Here is a 22161-nt window from a genome sequence, read left to right as displayed (position 1 = left end):
CTGGCAGATGAATACGCGGATTTATGTGAAATGCAGAAGTCACCCTGGGAGTGAACTTTGGATTTAGTCTAAGTGTGACTTCGACATGGAAGAACACAGTGAAAGGGGGATGCGCCATCAGAGTCGCTATTTCCCCAATCCTTCTAGCAGAGGTGCTGGCGATGAGGAACGCCTTCTTCATAGAAAAGTGAGTTAGTGGCCATGGGTTCAAATGATAGACTAGTCAGACCTTTTAATACTAGGTTGAAATCCTATTGAGGCATGGGACGTCTGCGTTGTGGGAAGAGGTTTGCTATGCCTTTGAGAAACCTCTTTGTAGTCGGGTAGGAGAAGATTGAGTATCCTTCTACCTGCTAATGGAAGGTTGAAAGTGCTGCTAGATGAACCTTCAGTGAACTGATAGAGAGTCCTGAATTCTTGAGAGTCAACAGGATCACAGGTAGGATGGATGTATTAGGGGTGACACCTTTGGGCTGGCACCAGATCTGGATTCTCTTCTATTTTTGTAGATACGGCGAGTAGCTCCTTTCCTACTGTGCAATAACACAGTATTGTTACCTGTACTGTACCTCCTCAGAGCAAGATGTCTCTATGTGCTGGAACCATGAAGGAGCCAGGCTTTGAGCCACAGAATCCGCAGATTGGGATGGAGAGTGCATCTCTCATTCTGCGATAGACGGTAAGGAGTGATTGGAAGAGTCATTGGTGGACAGTGGCAGCTGTGACAGGTAAGGGTACCACGTCTCTCTGAGCCAGATAGGAGCAATCAGTATGATGTTTGCTCTCTCTCTTTTCACTTTCAACAGGACTTTCAATATTAGAGGGAATAAGGGGAAAGGCGTAAAGAAGGCCCTGTCCCATTGAAGGAGGAGGGAGTCTCCCATGGAGCAGTACTGTGGACATTTCTTGTTCTGGTAATGAGCAGGTCTACTATAGATGTCCCATATTGTCATAATATGTCATGGAGTACTATCAAATCTATCTCCCATTACTGATAGTGTGGGAATTTGCAGCTGAGACTGTCCGCCGTCGTGTTGCGTATTCTTGATAAGTAGGCCGCTGATATTAAGATATTGTGGGAGATGAACCAGTTCCACAGTTTTAATGCTTCTATGCACAGGGAATAAGACCTGGGGCCTCCCTGATTGTTTATGTAATACATGGAGGCCATATTGGCCATCATGACTCTTACGTGCATGTCTTTGATCAGTGGGGGGAAGTGAGCGCACCTGTTTCTGATCACTCTGAGTTTGAGCAGGTTGATGTGAAGGCATGTCTTGGCTGGAGATATTTGCCCTGTATTGTGCAACCATTGAGATGCACACCCCAGCTCTGAGGGATGCATCGGTGGTCAGGAGTAGAGATGGGGAAGACTGAACAAACAGGATTCCCATACAGATGTTTACTGGGTCCTTCCAGTAAATTGCTTGCCCCGGTGGGCATCGATAGTCATTTATGTAAGTCTCTGTTCAGCCTGTAAATCAAACCAAACCATGCCTGGAGGTGTCTCATGTATAGTCTGCATAAGCAATAACCGATGTGCCCAAAGCTGTGTGCCCCAGGAGCTGGAGGCAATGTTTAGCCAAAATTTGGGGGCTGGATTGTACTGTGTCTATCAATGAGGAGAGACTGAGAAATGTGTGATGTGGGACGAGCGCTCCCGCCTGAATGGAGTCAAGGTCAGCTCCTATGAATTCTAGCCTCTGTACTGGTGTTAATGTTGATTTTTGTTCGTTGCTCAATAGACCCAGATTCTGAAACAGGTCCAGTGTGGTCTGAGTGACTCGCTGGGCCTCTGCAAAGGACCATGTCCTGAGAAGCCAGTCATCCAGGTAAGGATAAATCATGATGCCTTGAGTGTGTAAGTGGGCTGCCACTACCGAGAGGACCTTGGAGAATACTCTGGGGGCTGAAGAGAGGCCGAAAGAGAGTACTCCATATTGGTAGTGGTCTTGGCCTAGCGTGAACCTGAGGTAATGTCTGTGGCTCGGTACGATCAAGATGTGAAAAATAAGCATCACGGAGGTCAATGGCTGAGAACCAGTCTCCTTTTTCTAATGCTGGAATGATTGTAGATAACGTGACCATCTTGAACGTCTCAGCCTTGATAAATGTATTGAGCGTTCTGAGGTCCAGTATGGGTCTCCAACCCCCCCCCCCACCCCTTTTTTTTTTTCCAGGAAGTATCAGGAGTAGAAGTCTCTGCTCCTTAGATGTGTGGGCACTGGCTCTACGGCTCTTGTGCTGAAGAGATGGTTTATCTCCTGTTTTAGCAGGCGCTTGTGAAAAGGATCCCTGAAGAGGGACAGGGAAAGGGGTATGGGAAGGGGGAGGGAGGAGAAATGGATGCAGTGTTCATCTCGGATGATATCCAACACCCATTTGTCAGAGGTTATCCATTCCCAGGTGCTATGGAACAGGGTGAGACAATTTCCGAAGGGATAGGTGGGGTTTTCTAGCATGAAATGAGAAGAGTGTTCTACAGACACCTCAACCAACCCGTCAAAACTGTCTCTTCAAGGTGGAGGACTGAGAGGAAGTTTGCTCAGATCCTGACATCTTTTGTCTGGACAACCTGGGCTTCTTCCTCAGATTCATATGATCTCTGTGTATATTGTGATGGATACTGGGATGAGTACTGAGATGAATATTGTGAGCAAGACTTGAATGGTGGCTGAGTGCTGTACTTTCTTTGATACCCAGGTGTATAGATACTGAGTGATCAAAGAGTGGCCCTTGAATCTTTTACCATGTGGAGGGAGGCATCAGTCTGTTCAGCAAATAATTTTGTCCCTCTCAAAGGGGAGGTCCTCCACCGTTGTTTGGACCTCCTTGGGGAAGCCGGAGAGATGAAACTACAAGGCCCATCTCATCACAATGGCAGTCTAAATAGAAAGTGCCACCATGTCAGCTGCATCAAGTGCAGATTGGTGAGACTTTTTGCCACCAGCTGGCCCTCATTAATCAAGGTTTTAAATTGGTCGTTATGAGAATAGGGGAGTTGTTCAATAAAAGAACTAAACTTCACATAGTTCTGATACTCATATTTGGCCCACAAGGCTTGACCGTTCGCCATGCTGAATTAAAGGGTAGCTGAGGAGTAGGCCTTCCTGCCAAACAAGTCCAGGTGCTTCCAGTCCCGGTCATAAGTGGCAGACTTAAAGTGGTGCTGATGGCATTTAGAGTTAACTGGGCTCACAATGATCAAATTGGGAGCCAGGTGTGAGAATAGGAATTCTGTGTCCTTTGCTGGCACATAATATTTCTTGTCTGCCCTCTTACAAGTTGGTGCGATGGACGTGGGGGTCTGCCATATCGTGTCACCAGGGTCCAGTAGATCCTCATTAATAGGGAGGGCTGCTCTGGAGGAGGTGGAGGAATGTAGAATGTCCACCAGCTTGTGATATGACTCGGACACCTCTTGTAAAGGTATTTGGAGTCCCTCTGCCACCCTCTGTGCCAAGCCCTGGAACAGTTTAAAGTCATCCTCCATTGATGGCAGAGGGGGCATCACAGTCTCATCTGGTGATACTGACAAGAAGGGGGGCTGGAGAAGTGACTTCCTCCTCAACTTTGGCCTCTGGTTCCTCCCTTCCCTAGTTGGGGAGCTGAGGCCCTTGAGGCAGCGGCTGAAGAAGAATATTTCCTTGGCTGCTGATAGGCCATACTAGTAGTGATGGAGACTTGTTAGAATCATAGAATATCAAGGTTGAGAGGAACCTCAGGAGGTCATCTAGTCCAAGCCCCTGCCCCTTTGATCCTGCCAGTACAGTCATTGTGATGGTAAGGGGACCGGTGGTTGGTACCACGGTTGCCCAAACCAGGGAGGCTGCGTGTCAGAAGGTTGGTATGCCTGATGTCCACAGTGAAACTGGGATCAATATGGTGGGCAAGAAGAGCATTAGTAAGCTAGGTCCTCTTGGTCAATTTCTGACTCTGACGATGAAAAGGGCAGTGCGTGACAGGAGGCTGTTGGTGAGACAAGAGGTCTGGGTGAACTTGTTACCGGGGCCCCAGTACTGAGCAGAGAAGAAACTGGTGTGTCAGACCCCGAAAAATTCATTGTGCACCTGAAATCTGTTGGTGCAGAGGGCATCACTACTGGTGAAGCCTGTCGGTGCAGAGAGGCTTGTACTGACAGCGTCAGAAACGCGGACCTGATAGCAAGGTCTCTTGGTGCCTGGCATATCATTGGCGGTACCAATGTTGATGACTGTACCAACAGTCTTCCCTGGGGCAGATCTTCTATGTTTCTCACATCCCTGCGGTACCGATGCTTCTTTGCCTGTGCCCATCGGGTCTTCAGGCATTCCGACTTGCCCTCTTGGTTCGAAATCATGCGTGTCCTGGGTACCAGATTTAGATGGCTTTAGTGCCAACGGTACCGATGATACCGACTAAGTCAGGCATCGTTTTCAGCTCAATCGGGGATCGCTATGGGGACTCACAGACCTTTTCTTATAAGTCTTACACGAGTGGCTCGCAGGCATGTCTCTGAGCTCACCCTCTTTGAGGTAGCCAGATGCAGTGAGGGCTCCCATCGGGACTCCAGAGGTTGAAGGGCTGACTCCATAAGAAGGAGTTTGAGCCTCAGTTCTCTGTCCTTCCTAGATCTTGGCTTCAGTTGCTGGCACAAGTCCATCAGTGACTGGAATAGATTATTTGCAACTGAGGCACTTTTTGAAGTCCTGAGAGCTGGGCATACCCTTATCCAGGAGTGTCCCTACTTCAGGGGGTCCACAGAAGACAATTTTTTTTTTTTAATAAGGCAACGGCCAAAATAAAATGTAAATGAAGCAGGCAGGGAGCAGTGCATGCGTAGGCGGGATGGATTGCTACCAAAGTTCTCCGATTAGCAGCGCAGTGGAGCGCCCACAGGGACACTACTCAAAGAAGAACTAAGATTTAACTCCTACTGTGATACAAAGTAAGCTATAAAATAAGCATCAATACTAATTCTCACATGCTACTGAGAAAGTTAAGCACTGTGACACCAGTTACAGTAAGATCTGAACTTTAAAATCAGATGCAGAGGGTCAATGCATTATTATGCAAGAGACAATTTCATTCAGATGTCTTCCATTTACAAGGCTGAAGTTAGAAATGTTACTGTCCTAAATGTATTTTATTCAATTAATGCAAGTCTGTTCTAGCTTCCCATTTAGTATCAATACATAAATCAATGGAATAGATTTTTCTTCGTTTGTTCAGTTGAACCACTATTATTTATAAAATTCTATACATATCCTATTTAAATGTTACAAACCTTGTACAAAAGAGGAGAAATTCTTTAAGTCGTCACAGGTAATGATTAGCTACCATATGAGTTTCCACAAATTATCTCCTTACCATTAAAGGAAGAGCCCCTATTTGTAAGTGATGAAGTCGAGGAGGTGCATGGTAGTGTGCCAAATGAGGGTGCAATGGCCCCGGCGGATATGTAGCTGCAGCCACTCCAGCTTCAATTCCCAGTTCCCTGCCACATAAGCAAAATTTAACATTTTAATAATTACTTTTTTCCCTCTAGCTATATCTCTACTGTTTTGGAAATTTATATCATGGCTTCTAAAACACACGCACAAAGGACATTTTAAATTGAAGATTAATTACTTTAAAATAAATATTTTCCATTAAATCAGTTCTGCAATCCCATCATTGGTTCAAATAATGTGTTTGTGACTAAGCAACTGGTTTAAAAATTACATTAAAAAAAAACCACCCCCCCTCCCAAAAACAACAAATACCAGTACAGACTTAACTCAGAAATCAAGTGTTATGCACAACTACTCTATTATTGATTTGGAATCCTGTGTTTTCATACAATAAGTCCTCTGCAGGTCACCATTCCATTAATCACTGTGGTTACAGGAAATTGCCCAATGGATTTGATCTATTATCTTAGATCAAGGTAGTAAAGTTCTAGAATTTCCAGAGCTATCTAGCCACTGTAAACCACAGGTTACTAGGAATGGAAATCCATTTTAACAACACAACAGAAAAACCAATTACAAAGTTACAGGTTTAATAGTTTGAGTAGACCAAGCTCAGAATTTAAAGTTCAGTTAAAGTCTACTGTTTTACTACATATCAGATGCAAAAGTATTTAAATAAAAATTCAGTCACAGATAAAGAGGAAAGGTAAATTAGCTTATAGCTCAAAAGGTCTGAACTTTTAACTTCAACAGAATGTTTTGTATAAATTCCTTTTTGCCAATACACAAGAGTTGAACTCCTTTTATTTACAATAACTGGTACCAAAACAGTTCAACTGTATAAGCACTTTTAAAAAATGGTAGATATTTGCTGGCATTTGTAAAAGCAAACTGGAAATGTTTAAATTGGCTAGTAGCAAAAAAAAAAATGGCACTTTACAGAGAGAGCCATTTTAACACATTTTATCCTGCACACGCACTTGGCAGTTTGTTAAATTAAATCACAAACAACATTATCAATGTATTCTCAGGATCAAAGGTCATATAGCAAATGCCAATAAATGGGCACCTACCAAGGCATAGGACACTAACGAGGAATTAAGAGTACTGACCAGGCAGACCTCTCTGGAGCTTGTCGAGGATGTGAGGACATTGTCTGAGGCACGTGAATATGGTGCCCATGACCATAGTTGGGATGCATTCTGTGAGGGTGTGGAGGAGGCCGTTCATGTGCACGTCTAAGAGTTAGAATACAAGACAGCACCAGTTCAAGCTACAATAATTCAACCTTTCTGTGGCAGACATGACTACAGAAAAATAGCTAAGTCTTCAACAAGAGGTTAAAACACTTGCCAATCTAAAATCCAGTTTTATCATTATATGTCAAGATCCAGAAACATTCACAACTGAAAAGTCATCCATATTCTTAATCTGCAGCTTCCTGGTAGATTAAAGTACTTAAATATTCACATGAAGCAATACTTCTGTTTTCTAGGTTAAAAGGCAGCAATTTCTCTTAATTGATAATACTGAGTTATTTTTCCTCTTAGTCCACGTGATAGGAGTACAGTTTCTCCATGCAACAGGTGAACAAGGAGCATCTGAAGTTTTTGTATAATGTATTCTAAGGAACAGTTGGTTGTAATCCATCTGCTGATACTTCCAAAGTAGTCATGGGAAGTTTTTAAATCTTTAAAAGTTTGGAAGCCTATAACTCTATAGGGGAAGTAGCAGCTATAAATTTACTTTTCACTTAATTTTTGTCAGTTTAGAAACTTGTGTTTTCCAAAAGCAGAATATGGGGTGGATGGCTTCATGTCCAAACAACCACTTGTAGCATTCTCTTGCCAGATGGTGCTTTTTGCAGGTGGCTTAGCTACTGATAGCTGCTTTACTGCATAAATCTCTAGCAAAGATGACTTCCCCCAATAAGGCTACCACCAACCTGTAATTTATCCTGGCAGAAATTGAAAGTTTTCTGTGCTACTATAGAAGAATGACATAAGAAAACTGCCTGGTCAATAGCCAAATCAGTAAGTAACAGTGTACTTAACTAAAAGTTCTATTCAACCTTCTCACATCAGAGTGCCACAATCAGACTTTACCACAGTTATTTGGTTCTTGCTAAAGGAATTGTGACAATAGGCAGAGAAATTGCTCTTTAAAAAACAAAAGTTAACACGGCTTTATAATGACTCCCAGAACGTCTCCTTATGCTAGTGATCAAAAGTCATCTGTGCGAGGGAAACAGCCTATGGGAATACAGACTTTACACTCTATAAACTTGGAAAAAATCTTGTATTTTAAATAGGGCTGTCGATTAATCGCAGTTAACTCACACGATTAACTCAAAAAAATTAATCACGATTAATCACAGTTTTAATCTTACTGCTAAACAATAGAATACCAATTGAAATGTATTAAATATTTTTTGATTTTTTCTGTATTTTCAAATATATTGATTTCAATTGCAACACAGAATATGAAGTGTACAGTGCTCACTTTATATTATTTTTATTACAAATATTTGAACTGTAAAAGTGATAAAAGAAATAGCACTTTATAATTCACCTCATACAAGTACTACAGTGCAATCTCTTTATCGTGAAAGTGCAACTTCCAAATATAGATTTTTTGTTACATAACTGCACTCAAACAAAACAATGTAAAACTTTAGAGCCTACAAGTCCATTCAGTCCTACTTCTTGTTCACCCAATAGCTAAGACAAACAAGTTTGTTAACATTTACGGAAGATAATGCTGCCCGCTTCTTATTTACGTCACCTCCAAGTGATAACAGACATTCACATGGCACTTTTGTAGCAGGCATTGCAAGATATTTACGTACGAGATATGTTAATTATTTGTATGCCCCTTCATGCTTCAATCATCATTCTAGAGGACAGGCTTCCACGCTGATGATGCTTGTTAAAAAAAAATCATGCGTTAATGAAATTTTTGTGAATGAATTCCTTGGGGGAGGAACTGTATGTCTCCCGCTCTGTTTTACCTGCATTCTGCCATATATTTCATGTTATAGCTGTCTCGGATGATGACCCAGCACATTGTTCATTTCAAGAACTCTTTCACTGCAAATCTGACAAAACGCAAAGAAGGTACCCATGTGAGATTTCTAAAGAAAGCTGCAGCACTTGACCCAAGGTTTAAGAATCTGAAGTGCCTTCCAAAATCTGAGAGGGAAGAGGTGTGAAGCATGTTTTCAGAAGTCTTAAAGAGCAACACACTCATGCAGAAACTACAGAACCCGAACCACCAAAAAAAAAACAAACCCCACAACCAAGCCACCTTCTGCTGGTGGCATCTTACTCAGAGGATGAAATTAAACATGCATTGGTCCATAATGCTTTGGATTGTTGTTGAGCAGAACTCGTCATCAGCATGGATACATGTCCTCTGGAATGCTGGATGAAGCATAAAGGGGCATCTGAATCTTTAGCATATCTGGCACATAAATAGCTTCTGACATCAGCTACAACAGTGTTATGTGAACGCCTGTTCTCACTTTCAGGTGATGTTGTAAACAAGAGCAGGCAACATTATCGCCCGTAAATGTAAACAAACTTGTTTGTCTGAGCAATCAGCTGAAGAAGAAGTAGGACTTGTAGGCTCTAAAGTTTTGCATTGTTTTATTTTTGAATGCAGTTTTTTTTGTACATAATTCTACATTTGTAAGTTCAACTTTCATATCAAAGAGATTGCACTACAGTACTTGTATTAGGTGAACTGAAAAATATTTCTTTTGTTTTTTTACAGTGCAAATATTTATAATAAAAAATAAATATAAAGTGAGAATTGTACACTTATTTGAAAATGTAGACAACATCCAAAATATTAAAATAAATAATCTATTAACATGATTAATTATTTAAATCGCTTAACAGCCCTCATTTTAAATAAAAGTTTCACCTTGAGAGATTTTAAAGTAACTTCAGTCTATCAAGATTACATTTTACAACATAAACTGTTTGACCTATCAGTCTATTTTCAAAAATCAATCTTGAATTAAAGATGCAGTTTCCTCACTGGGAGCATAATGAAACATTGGAACAGCTTAGTGGGGAGGTGGTGGACTCAGCATCACTCAGAGTTTAAAATAAGATTAGATATCTTTTTTAAAGATATGGTTTAATCCAGCTTCAGTGAGAAATTCTACGACCTGTGTGTGTGGGAGGCCAGGCTGAATGGTCATGATGGTCCCTTCTGGCCTTGGAATCTGTGAATCTATGAGACCCAATGCTCATTCCTTTTCTTCATGGGGCACGGGGAGAATGAGGCTGTCTACAGTACCCTCAAAAACGCTCATAACCCTTACAACTCAATGACATAACATATCATGCATCAGGGCTTTAGCCAGCCATCTGCAGGGGTTATGAGCATTTTTGAGGGTACAAAATTTAATAGTCCCTTCTGCCCTTAAATTATGAAAAGATGAAACTATGAAATTAGTGTAAATTGTCTAACTGCAAGAAGTTATGACATTGGTCATAAGTTGTTTAGTTTTTTTGTTGGGTGAACAATTGATTATTGCTAAGGATTTAGTCAGCTATTTGTACAGAACTTTTTATACTGATCTTTCTGTAAATTGGTGACAAAAAGTGGAATTTTTTTTGGTTTGGGAGGCTGGGGGTCATAGACTTTCAGTCTCTGTGGTATGTAAAACCTTCAACAATTTTTAAATTACTGGTTTGAACAGGATTTTTCCAGAACTAATGCCAGCTACAGATTACCTACTTTGAAACTGACTGGGCCAGGTTGCATGGCTCCAAGATAGGCCTTGGACCTGATTTGTCTGAAGACCTTGGAGACACTGGAAGACTCAGTAAGCAAGTTTGCAAACTATAAGCATCAACAGTAAGAGAACGAGGAGTCCTTGTGGCACCTTAGAGACTAACAAATTTATTTGGGCATAAGCTTTTGTGGGCTAAAACCCACTTCATCAGATGCATGGAGTGGAAAATACAGAGGCAGGTATAAATACACAGCACGTGAAAAGATGGGAGTTGCCTTACCAAGTGGGGGTCAGTGCTAATGAGCCAATTCAATTGAATTGATTAGAATTATTTGCAGAATTTACAAGAAGGTGGCTGTATGTGTAATTTATAAGAAGGTGGCCGTAATTGAATTGGCTCGTTAGCAATGACCCCCCACATTTGGTAAGGCAACTCCCATCTTTTCATGTGCTGTGTATTTATACCTGCCTCTGTATTTTCCACTCCATGCATCTCATGAAGTGGGTTTTAGCCCACAAAAGCTTATGCCTAAATAAATGTGTTAGTCTCTAAGGTGCCACAAGGACTCCTCGTTGTTTTTGTTGATACAGACTAACACGGCTACCACTCTGAAACAGTAAGACAGTGATGCTTTGCCTTTTGGACCAACAAGCCACCTGAGGGAAAACTGATGTTCCAGAACCCTGAGAGTGATAACATCAGGGAGAGTAATTCACAACAACAAATAGGTATGCCAGCGTTTGACCAGTCTCTCCCTGCACCTAAGTCTGCCAGCAATAAGAAGCACTGTGCCAGAAACATAACTATCTGGCTCCTTGGCTGCAGTTCCAGCTCCTATTCCATAAGAGTCCAGAGGACTGACAGCTGTAGAATTAGAAAGAGGAAAACAACAGGATTTGCTATTTTCTCTTTTCTTTTCGTTAGCTGACGGTGGCCCAGCCTTTTAATATTCTTTACTTTTAGGGTGTGAAAATGTGACTGTGTGCACGCAGGTGTATAAGCACTCAAAGCCCACAAGGGATAGGTGCCAGAAAGTAATTTTACCGCATTTAAACAGCCCTAAAAAACTGTCTGAAATATACTCGTTAAAGTGTGTCCTGTAATTAAAAGACCTGGGATGCAAGAAACTGGTCATCTGTAATTTTTGGTAAGTAGGAGTTGTCAAACTTCTGCTTATCAAAGATATACGTCCGTATTGTAATATCTGTTTTGGAGAAATGTGGGAAGGAAAGGGTTAGCCACCACATAAGAACAGAATTCTAAGAAAGAAGCTTAATTGCCTGAGGTTGTAGTTCAGATGTTAGAACTGATTAAGATCTTAATAATGAAACAAAATGTATCTAGGTCATGGATTTGATTAGAACTGGTAACATTTTATAGTTGGGGTTTATAGCCAAACATACAGCCACCTTCTTATGGAATTCTCCAGAGAATTCTAAGGACTGGTCATCTCAAATTAGTCTGATGATTTAACATATTTTATGATTTAACTCCAATCCAGCATTCAGATTGACTGATTGAACTGACTTTGATTTGGTAGTTGTATTTCTTTATTTTTAGTTTAGTTTAATAATAAATTAGTTTGGTGATCTATTTTTCTTTGTTTAAAAGACTTAGTAACATTTATAAAAAAATATATTGTTACATTTCTTTCAATAAGCACCATGGGTCCAGAATTCTTGACCTTAAAACCCTGAGCAGCTCCCCCTAATTAGTCTTTTGTTGTCACACCATGCAATGGCACTTTTATGGGAAAAAAGTCAAAATTTCTATTACTGATGTTTGCTTTAATGTAGATGAAAGTTAAAGTGATTTTATCCACACTAATTTACAAGATCAAGATTTTTTTTTTAAACCGTCTCACTCTCCTTCAGTTGTTCATTTGTTTTAAAATGTCAAATTATATTTAAAAAAGTCTTGCTGACGTCAACAGGGCAAAAAAACATTTAAGGATTTGCTTGGAAGCTGGGCAGTTAATTTAACCTATTAGAAAGCAACATTAATTTCTTCTAATTATTTATTATTAGCGTTTAATGTTTGCTTTAAAATTACCTTTTAGTGGTAATAAAAAAGTGCAAATTGCTTGCACTTGAAACTGAACTCTGCTTATTCACAGGACAGGTAAAGCATGGGCAACAGAAGTACTAGCTTCCTCACAAAGGTATTTCTGATCTTTCCTGGAGGGGCCAGCTTGACAAATGAGAGGGTAGTTCAGCCTCAGTGCTCACTTAATCCTTGGCTTTTCTATTGCAAGTGCCAGTACAAGAGCTAATTGTGGTGGTAGACAATAAGATTCACATCTCACCACAGTTTAATTGTAATTGTCCACTAACCATGGTATTACAATTAAGAGTCACATGCAGCATTTAAAAAACCAGAGGATAAGGAATTAAATGTACTCAGAACAATAACTAAACATTTATGACATACGTTGGATGCTGCATCATTCTTCTTCTCTGGACCTCCATCCTCTGGATCACTTCATGAGGATGCAGCCTCTGTGCTGAAGGTGCAGTTGCAGGAATATGATGGGTAATAGGCTGGTGTGTAGGTGGAAGATGCTGTGGAATTGGAGCAGCTGCACTGGCTAAAGGGTGAGTTGGTGGTGGAGGTGGAGGTGGAACTGGATGAGAAGAGGCATGAGAGGAGATGGAAGGATGAAAGGGATGCACTGGATGAGGGATAACATAATCCACTTGAGGTGGAGGCTGTGGCTGAGGAGGAGGATTTCCATGAGAGTGGGGGCATGCAGAAGACTGATGAAGAGGTCTCGTCAAAGCATCTGGAATGAAAATGCATTTTTAATGTATTAAGTAAAGTTTCTCAATCAAATGCATAAGAAACTACAATAACTTCATGCCGGTCCCCTACTGCACTCTATTCCTATCCAAATAATATCTTTATGATAACATGAGCATTTATCTTTTCACAATAATTAACAGGCACTGACAAATAAGAACATGTGAAATTCACAAAATAAGTGAAATAAAAACCAAAGCTTCCCATCAATGTACATGAACGAGACAAAATGAAAAACTGAAACCAGAAAGCCAGTTTTCATAGGATCATTTCTTGATAACTGGAGATGGAAGGATACACAACCAACTGGCTGCCATAAGAGGACTGATGGGCATGAGGAAAAAAATAAGCATCTTTTTTAAATAGAAAAATCCGACTTGCTAATATTGACAAAATTGCAATATTGACAAAAAAAGAAAAAAAAGTCTGGGAAAAATCCATGTAACACACCTAATTAAAAACTACCAGGACGCTGTCAGCCTCTTCCTTTTTAAAACTCATTGTATTAAGAGAAACAAGAGGAAAGGAATTTGTTCTGTTTGTACAGCAGCTAGCACAATGGGTCCTGACCTATGACTAGGGCTGCTAGGTGTTACACTGGTAATCATCATCATCATCATAAAAGAGCCAATGCCTCCTATCAAGTCCATGTCCATGACTGTTCTCAAAACATAAGCATCTTTGAGTACTTGGCATTGTTCGATGAAACCCCAACTGACATTTAGTGTATGTTAACACAGCAATGTAACCCCAGGGTTAGCAGAACTCGAGTTAGTAAGCACTGGGTTTGTTAACCTAGGTCTTGAGCATCTATGCTCATTTGTAACACCAAGTTAGAAATAGTTGAACTCTGGGTCCCAACCTGGGGCTCCAGCATCTACACTGCATTATGCGGACCCTAATCCAACCACCCATATCCCAGACTTCCTAGCCCCTTCCCAAAAAAGTGGCTACTATAGCCCTTTGTCATGATGCAGTGTGGGAAAACTTAACTGTCCACCAAAGTTAACTGTCCAGAGGACAAAGAAAGTCAGCCCACAAGATTATGGTAGACTTACAGTAGACTCCCAGAGTAAGAGTCCAGTCAGGATGTGTCTACACTGTGAAGCAATAGGGCCTGAACCCTGGGTTCCGGCTCGACTCGGTCTTGGATCCTCAACCCCCATGGGATCCTGGGTCCAAAGCCTGGGTTAGCATGACTTGTGTGTAGACAGAAGTGGGGATCAAGCTTGAGCCTGAGTTCAAACTCTGGGTTTACACTGCTGCGTAGACACACTCTTAAGCACTAAATAGGTTTCCCTTTGTGTGCAACAGCCCTCAAAGAGGGATTAATTTTGTATACTATCCTCATGAATATTTCAAAGACATTATTTAAGAATGGATTGTGAGAGGCAAAGAAAAGGAGAAGAAAGGCACAAAGGCCCCAACCCTACAATTAGCTCTGCATGGGTAGATCCTTATGCTTGTGAGAAGCCACACTGACTTAATGAGTCTGCCCAAGCAGAGCTCTTTGGAAGATGGGGGCCAAAATAAGGAAACAGAGAAGTGGCATTTTGTTTAAAAGGAAGTAGAGACTACATTATTATTTCCTAAGGAAATGATTGAACAGTAAAGGATCTAGACTGCCAGTCTCAGATAAACTGGAGGGGAGGGGGAGGGGGAATTAAAGTCTAATATTTACTGAATCAGAAAATGAATAGTTAAGATAAAACAACAAGGCAGAGGGGAAAAAAGGAGCCTCAAAAATCTGGCAAGTATAAATTTGAAAAACGTAATGTGTGTCTGAACTCAGATAAACAAGAAGTGAGCCTAAAGAGAAATAACTCCCATGAGTTACTTTAAATAATCAAATTTCAGGTCTTAGAATCTTCTCAAATAAACTGTATACAGTGTTATGTGGGAAACAATTTAGCTAAAAATGCTCTTTAAAAAAAAAAAAAAAGGAAGGTTGCCTTTTAATTATACCACAAAAATGATTTACCCTAAAAGTTATTTTTCACTATTTCAACCTCAAGGATTTTGTTTTTATATAAAGTTGGTACTTTTAGGGTACAGAATTAATTCGCAGTAATAAACATTAAAACCCCCCTCATCTTTTCTATATCTTATGCACAGTCAAAGCAGTACATAGTGGATTATCTGTTTATTTTAAATTCCTCCATGCTGCAAGAATTATCAGAAGGACCCTGATGGTTTACCAACAGTAAAAATATTTCTTATTGTAGGTTTAGGAATGCTGGTTCTAAGGCCTAATCAAGAGGACGGTATAACCAAAGTTGTCAGGGAAGTTGTTTTCCTGTTTTGTATTTCACACAAGTATATTTATAGGTAGAGTAAGTGTACTTACAAGGAGAGTGCATATAATGTCGACATGATGAGAGCGAGGCCTGAGCAGGAGGTTGGGGCTGGGGCTGTGCAACCATGGTTGTTCCATATCCATCTATTGCTATTGGTTGGCTTGGGCCAGCACCAGCCTGATGCCCATAAATTGCAGTTCGGGATGAAGAACCAGGACAGCAAGGGTCAAATGCTGATGCTCCATGGAAAGCACCATTTCCATGACTTCTTATACCATTGTTGCTTAAGTCTACTGGCAGTGCCTGCTGTATAAACAAACTGACTTGTTTTCAAGCATTTCTTCAAATATTTAAAGCTAGGTAACCTTTAAAGTGTGCTACAACAAAATATATTTACTGCAATGTTTTGCAAGTGAAATATTTAATGCAATAAAATGCTTAAGGCCCCAATGTAGAGCATTCTTTAGATATGATTATTGTGTAAAGTTCACAAGCTTAGTGAACGCTGTGAAGGAGGATTGAGCTGAACAAGAATGTTCACACTCATAAGAGTTCTTCAGTTTAGCTTCATTATTTTCTATTTTATAATCATTTGTCCGAAAACAAGTCTTAATTCAATGCCCATGAGGGAGCTTCATTGTACATTTCCATAGATGCAAACAGTAACCTTAGCATTCTTCTTAGTTGGGCCTAACTGACAAAAGTTTCATAGTTATAAAAATGATCAAAAGCTTTATTACAAAGAGCATGGTTAAAAAAAAAATCATAGGTTCTAGGAATAAGTTATACAATTCAGCTCTCAGAGGCCTGAAACTGCAGTTTTAAACAACTTACAAATAAGAGGCATTTCTAAAAAGAACTTGAAGTTAAAGTGCAAATATTCTAAAAAGGATTCTGAAAAACATACTTGACAAATTAGTTTTTCTGCAGTGGCTGAATTAGTCACAGAACTATAGTAACCTCAAGAGCCTACCTTTAGAGTCAGATCATATTAGAGAAGACTGCTATATACTTTAGAACTACTCAGGAGTCCAAAGTATGTGGAGTATATTCTAAGCCATTGGTCTTCTGTTTTATAAATAAAACAGGAACATTTAAAGATTTTAAGAGGTGTACAACTGACAGTGTCAACATCCAATGAGTAAGTTTGGAGTTGTTTCTGTTTTTTGTTTTGTTTTTTAATTTAATTTAAATTTCACTGCTCAGAACTCATGCTTCAAATTTTCCTATTTCAAGCCTCTTTTATACCTGCCACAGATAATGATAAGTGAATTCCCAATTCAGTAGTTTTATTCTATTATACCACTAACATCACTTTAAAAATGTAAAGTGAAAAATCATAAAAGTTAAACATGCCTGGTCATGGTAGCTGGTGCCAGTACTGCTGCTTGCTCCACAAGGAGCTGACACTGGAGGAGGCCTTTCAACAGGGCAACTGGAGTCACTGAACGAAGGAGATAGTGGGACAGTTGAGTGGGGATTATGGTGGTGGTGATGGTGGTGTTGAAAGTGGTGGCCATGCTGCTGAAAACAACTTGTGTGAGGGTGTCCTAATACATGGTGATTCTGTGAAGATCCTCCACACGGAGAATGCTGGGGGCAGCATGATGGTAACCTTGGCATGGCAGGAGGACCAGTTTCCAGTGTAGTATTAGAGGCAGTTCTCCTTACATCATCTTAAAATGGAGAGAAATTAAACAAATTTAGTGTTGCTGAAACTTGGAAAAGGAAGTGGAAGATGCATGATGAAATGGTGTCTGAAATAGAAGTATCTGGATTTAATCAATCATTAACCCATTAAATAGTGAGTAATTGGATAGGAAAGACATCCACATCAAACAAAATTACAGGAGACTTCACCAAATGACACTTGAAACTCAAACATTTTAAAAGGATATGAAAGGTGGCTTCAATTACTCCTATGAGAAGTCCTGAAACTAATCAGTTAGATCTGTTCATATGAATTGTCAGAGGAAGAATCTTGCATTATTACATTCAAAATGCATTCAAACCCAGATTTCATTGGAGCTGCTGGCTAGGGGCAAAGACAAGGTCCCATGCACACATATTGTGGCCAGAGAAGTCCCTTCCTGGGTCTACTAGTATTGCAGATAGTACTAGCTGACCTCATGCTCCCCTGAAGTCCAACGATGACTGACCCCTGCATGTGTGTGTTGAGGGAGTTTCCTTAAGATCTCTCTTCTCTAGCACACTTACACAGGGACAGGCAGAGTCTGGCCTTAAACTCATGGGACCTTTAATTTCTATTCTGTTAAATATTAATAGACTGTGTTACTTTGAAAAATATCTAAATTTGCCATTCTGCTAAACAGTATCTGCACAGACACAATAATTCATTTACACAAAGTAAAGCCAGGCCTAAGCATATAATAACAGGTAGCAAAGCAATTTAAACATAAAACAGATCTTGAGAAAGTTCTATTATTCTGTACCTCCCACTGAAGTCCCAGCAGTGCTGCTATTGGGAAGAGTAGTCAATGTCTCTGGTGCTGTAGAGATCTGGCTACTGGAGACACTTATAGCAGCATCAGAGGCCTGCTCTGAGGTAGATGTATTGGTATTGTTACCGGAAGTAGAACTCACAACCTGGGTTTCAACTCTAGCTGAGGTTGTTGGCACAACTGTGGGCTCTATGGAAGTGTGGACATTACAGAGAATCAGTATAATGATTACAGCAGAAGTACATGCTATTTAAGCTTTTAAAGATCCCAAGAAATTCAGTTTTCCTTACAACTGTTTATTTTACAGGAAGTTTGGGATTTTATTTCTACCAGATGCTGATAAATTCAGAACAAGTGGCTTGATAGGATATAAAATGTGAAAGTTAGTTCTATTCCCCCAACAAGTGTGAAAAATCCAAAGTATGAAGAGTTTTAAAGTGAGCATTCTTTCGTTTTTTTTTTTTAGTAAAGTCAAACTTCGTAAAAAGTCAGTATAAAATCATTCCACAAGCCAAACCAGAGAATTTGATTTATTTGGCAATTATACATAACTAGAAAGGAAACTAAGTCACTGTAATATATGATACAAGTACTGGTTTACTCATTTACTACTGACTTCCACATATCCCTAAGCAAGCAGTTATATGATTGCTTGTAGTTCATAATCATCATCTGTGTTTAATGCACATCAGTGAACTGTACAAGTTTACACAACCTGGTCCAGTGGCTTTTCAAAAAACCTGCATATTTCTTAATTAACGGTTCTACTTTACACAAGTTTAATAATTCCAAGCGTCATACTAGCTCTGATTTTCAAAAACTCCTTCTGTTATTGGGCACAATTAAATATGTAAAAATTACAAGACAAGTTGGCACCCCTTTTGAAATCAACTATTTTCAAACAATATTTGTTTATTAAACTAAAGCACATAGTTGTAGTAATAAAGAGCTGCTATAACCATCTCCTTTTCAAAAACTGGAATAGAATATTTCCAAAAAGTATGTTAGAGAAAAAGGTTTTTTAAAAGGCCTATTTACTTTCAATTTTTTCCTCCTTATTTTCAACCAGTAAAATGCCAACAGATTTTAAGTACCTGCTGGAATCTTTAGCAGCAACTTCCAGAAGTTAGGGGAAATGTTAAAACCTCATTAAAATAGTCCTGTAGTACTCTTTCCCAACATACCACTTACTAGTGATAGAGTGTAAATAGAAGCTCTCCCCGGTTTTACAATTATCCTGTTCATCCTGTGATTCAATGTAATGTCATTATGCAATGTTTGTAATACCACAGTCTCTTTCTTGAAGATGGTGTAAGATCCATCAATACTAGACTGTTGAATCACTAAGCTAGGCAAAAAAGTCAATTACAATGGGACAGAGTCTCTTGAGAACCACTGTGGAGATACCTTAGCAGCTCCATAGTTAAGGATGAGTTGATTTTCACTTAACAGCAGAATTACTAATCTTCTTTCACATTTAAGAGGTGTAATTTTATCTACTTCACACAGTAATTCTTCCTACAACCATTTTCCATATTTTTTGTTTAAGATTAGTTGACTTTGCCAGAGACGTTTTTAAATGAATCCTTTTGAAAAATTTTCCCAAACATCAAACTTCCCTGTGACAAAGTTTTTAAATTTACACTGGAACATAAAAAGTTACTACCCTACAAAGAGCAGTAAGGTTAAGGTAAACTAAAGACATGCTGATGGCATTACTAAAGCTCTGTCTGCTTCTTCTATTCTCTAATGCTTCTAAGCCTGCCTCCCTGAGCCCACAGATCAGCTCCTCATATATACTTCTGAATTTACAATTGTGAGGTGTGCTGGAATTTTATAGTGGTTCTTTAAGCCAACTATATGAGTCTCTCTAACCCACTAACTTTTAAAATGGGAACACTAGTTCCAAGTGAAATCAGAATTTTACCTCCACTATCTTCTAGTGTAACTGCTCTCCCTTTATAGACAGAGCATTCGAACAGCAAGAGAAAAACAAGCAGCATGAGTAAGCTTTTGGTAGTAAGAGTAAAGTAGTAAAGTCAGGGCAATAATCTGGCAACAGGATTGCAAATTTACCAGCTCCAGGGGCTTACCATCTCAACATTAGATTGCAAATGACAAAGCCATTACTCAAAGTACTAATATAATTTTCCTTATCAGTGTTCTCAGAATTTCTACTCTAAAGAAAACTACGGTGATATCAGACAAACTCAGAATGCCAACAAGACGAGTGTAGATACCAAATTATATACATTTTTAAAAAAGCAATGAGTCAAGAAATCTTGTATTTAAAAAAAAAAAATACACACACACCCCACTTCCTTGCTGAATAGCTGGTATAACCACTAGATGTAGAGGAATTTTAAAAACTTCCCAAATTTTCCCTTTTATTACCTCTTATTATAAAAGATCTCAAAATTCTTGATTTTCTAACAACTATACCTGTTTAAAAATAAGCCAAATTGCTTCTGATGTTCTCCCCTTTGCTTTAATTCTGATTTGTAGAGCTTCATGGTAAATAGACACAGTAATTAGGAAGAGAAACGGCAAACTGACTGAGAAGTCACCCTTTGATCTTAAGTTAAGCTTGAATCTTGATACTATGCATATCTTTCAATGCATTACAATTTCATAGTGAAGAACAAAATTCTCATTAATCCAGTAAAAGGTATCATCTACTTTTTTATTTAATGTCCACTACACTAATAATGTTTATTTTTAGCATAAGTAAACTCAGCAACAACATTCAGGATTTAGTTTGTATGGAGCAGCTGACGAGCAGGTTTATTTTGGCTTATCCTTTGATTGCAACAACTATATTTTAATAGCAACCAAATATTCATTTGTTAGTGTTAACTCAGTTTTCTGTTCTGCTGACAACATCCCCCTGTCCCTTCGCTCTTTCATCCTGCATCCTCATTATATTGATCTAAGTCACAATTATAATTTACCGTCTTCATCCACTGTGAGGTCCACCACTTCCGCTGCATTCTGTCTCAGCGGCTGTATGACTGTGGAAATCCTACTACGGTTCCGTTGTTCTTGTGATCGAGCAGCATGAGAGCTAGAGTTTTGGTTCCAGTGAGATCTCGAGTGTCCGACCGTCGAACGAGACCTGAAGGGGTGGGGAAAAATGCAGTTGCCTGAAGTAACACATACGTTTGGCCTTGACTTGATACATTTTCTCTTAGTGAGCCTGGTTGTCAGAGATGGAAACTACGTTTTCTGCTCACTATGAGTTGGTTCCAACTGTATTTGTTTGGAAAAGTTTGATTGTCTAAATGTTCTGCCACATTCAAATAAACCACTACACCTACACACACGTAGCTTATTCACTAGTACTATTGCAGCTTTGGGAATATTCCCATTCTGGCAAACATCCAAACAGGCAGGACTCACACCCACGTTAGAGCTCATTAATCTAATACTGCCATACAGTCTGCCTGGAAAGAGTACCATAATAGGACTAGCAAATATGGATAAGATTAAGGAAGAACCTCAAAATGAAACCATAGAGCTGTAGTTCCCACCATTTAGCACTTATACCTGCCCTTGCTTTATGCAAAGTTAAAAAACAGAGAAGTGTCTTTCTCAACCTTCAGTTCTCCACACCACTCTTTGTATCAAATTTGTGAAATACTGGACATACCAAGGACGATAGGAATGTCTATAGTATGAAAAGATCTAGAACACTATAGGTATTGTTTTGTATGTTATTTTATTCACTTGTATCTAAGATTTTGTTTTGAAGATTTTTACCTACTGTTATATAATTAATTCTGTATTTTTAAAATAAAAAAAACCCTCAGAACACAACCTCTGAATTTATAATCCATTCAAATATATGTTATTATTTTCTTCTCTAGAGATAATTCAGAACCCTGCCTCACATAACTTTGGGAGGGATAGCAAAAATAATCGTGAACCATGCCCAGGGAAACTACTGATTGTAATTTTTCCAGGCTGAAACTTTATACTCAGTAAATTCAATCCATTCATCCACAAGCCAAACACCCAGACCAAAGAATCTGTTAAACTGGAGTTAAGGTTGAAAGAACATATCATTACTTAAGGGGAGAACCCCTTAAACGAATGCTGTATTTCCCAAAACACAAGCATTAAGAACCCAGGAAAGTCAGATGTCTGGGTCTAAAGTTTAATCTTTACATTAAAAATACAAAAATGCACAGACAAGGTAATCTAAAATATCTTAATTCTACCTGCTTAGCAATGCCAGCCTCATCTTCACTAATTTCTTTCAACCTGCTTTTTAAAATAGGCTATTTGGGGATGAAGGCTATTACAGCACTAGATATCCTAAGTCTACAAAAGCCATCATATTGGTCAAGTGCAACTCACCTCTACCATCCTCCCATCATCATCGTTCGTAAGTGCTTAATAAAATCCCTAACCTACAGTC

General features: G+C 39.4%; 1 protein-coding gene across 6 annotated transcripts in view; it reads right to left on the bottom strand.

Annotated features, from left to right (window-relative positions):
* Window positions 1-22161, bottom strand: part of RNF111 (ring finger protein 111) — a 93887-nt gene that overhangs the window by 26580 nt on the left and 45146 nt on the right. For 4 of the 6 annotated variants that reach the window (XM_039490158.1, XM_039490160.1, XM_039490162.1 and 1 more), the window contains exons 4-10: window positions 20693-20856; window positions 17733-17930; window positions 16636-16955; window positions 15330-15585; window positions 12614-12965; window positions 6545-6670; window positions 5350-5476 (exon numbers count right to left, since the gene is read on the bottom strand). In XM_039490158.1, coding sequence (XP_039346092.1) covers window positions 5350-5476; window positions 6545-6670; window positions 12614-12965; window positions 15330-15585; window positions 16636-16955; window positions 17733-17930; window positions 20693-20856 — 1543 coding nt within the window. The remainder of the gene's footprint in view (window positions 1-5349; window positions 5477-6544; window positions 6671-12613; window positions 12966-15329; window positions 15586-16635; window positions 16956-17732; window positions 17931-20692; window positions 20857-22161) is intronic. The other 2 variants (XM_039490159.1, XM_039490161.1) reach the window with 1 other exon arrangement.

The sequence above is a fragment of the Mauremys reevesii genome, linkage group 10, assembly GCF_016161935.1.
Source record: "Mauremys reevesii isolate NIE-2019 linkage group 10, ASM1616193v1, whole genome shotgun sequence".
Taxonomy (NCBI): Eukaryota; Metazoa; Chordata; order Testudines; family Geoemydidae; genus Mauremys; species Mauremys reevesii.
The sequence above is the reverse complement of the archived record's forward strand: the minus strand, read 5'-3'. Positions and strand labels throughout refer to the sequence as shown.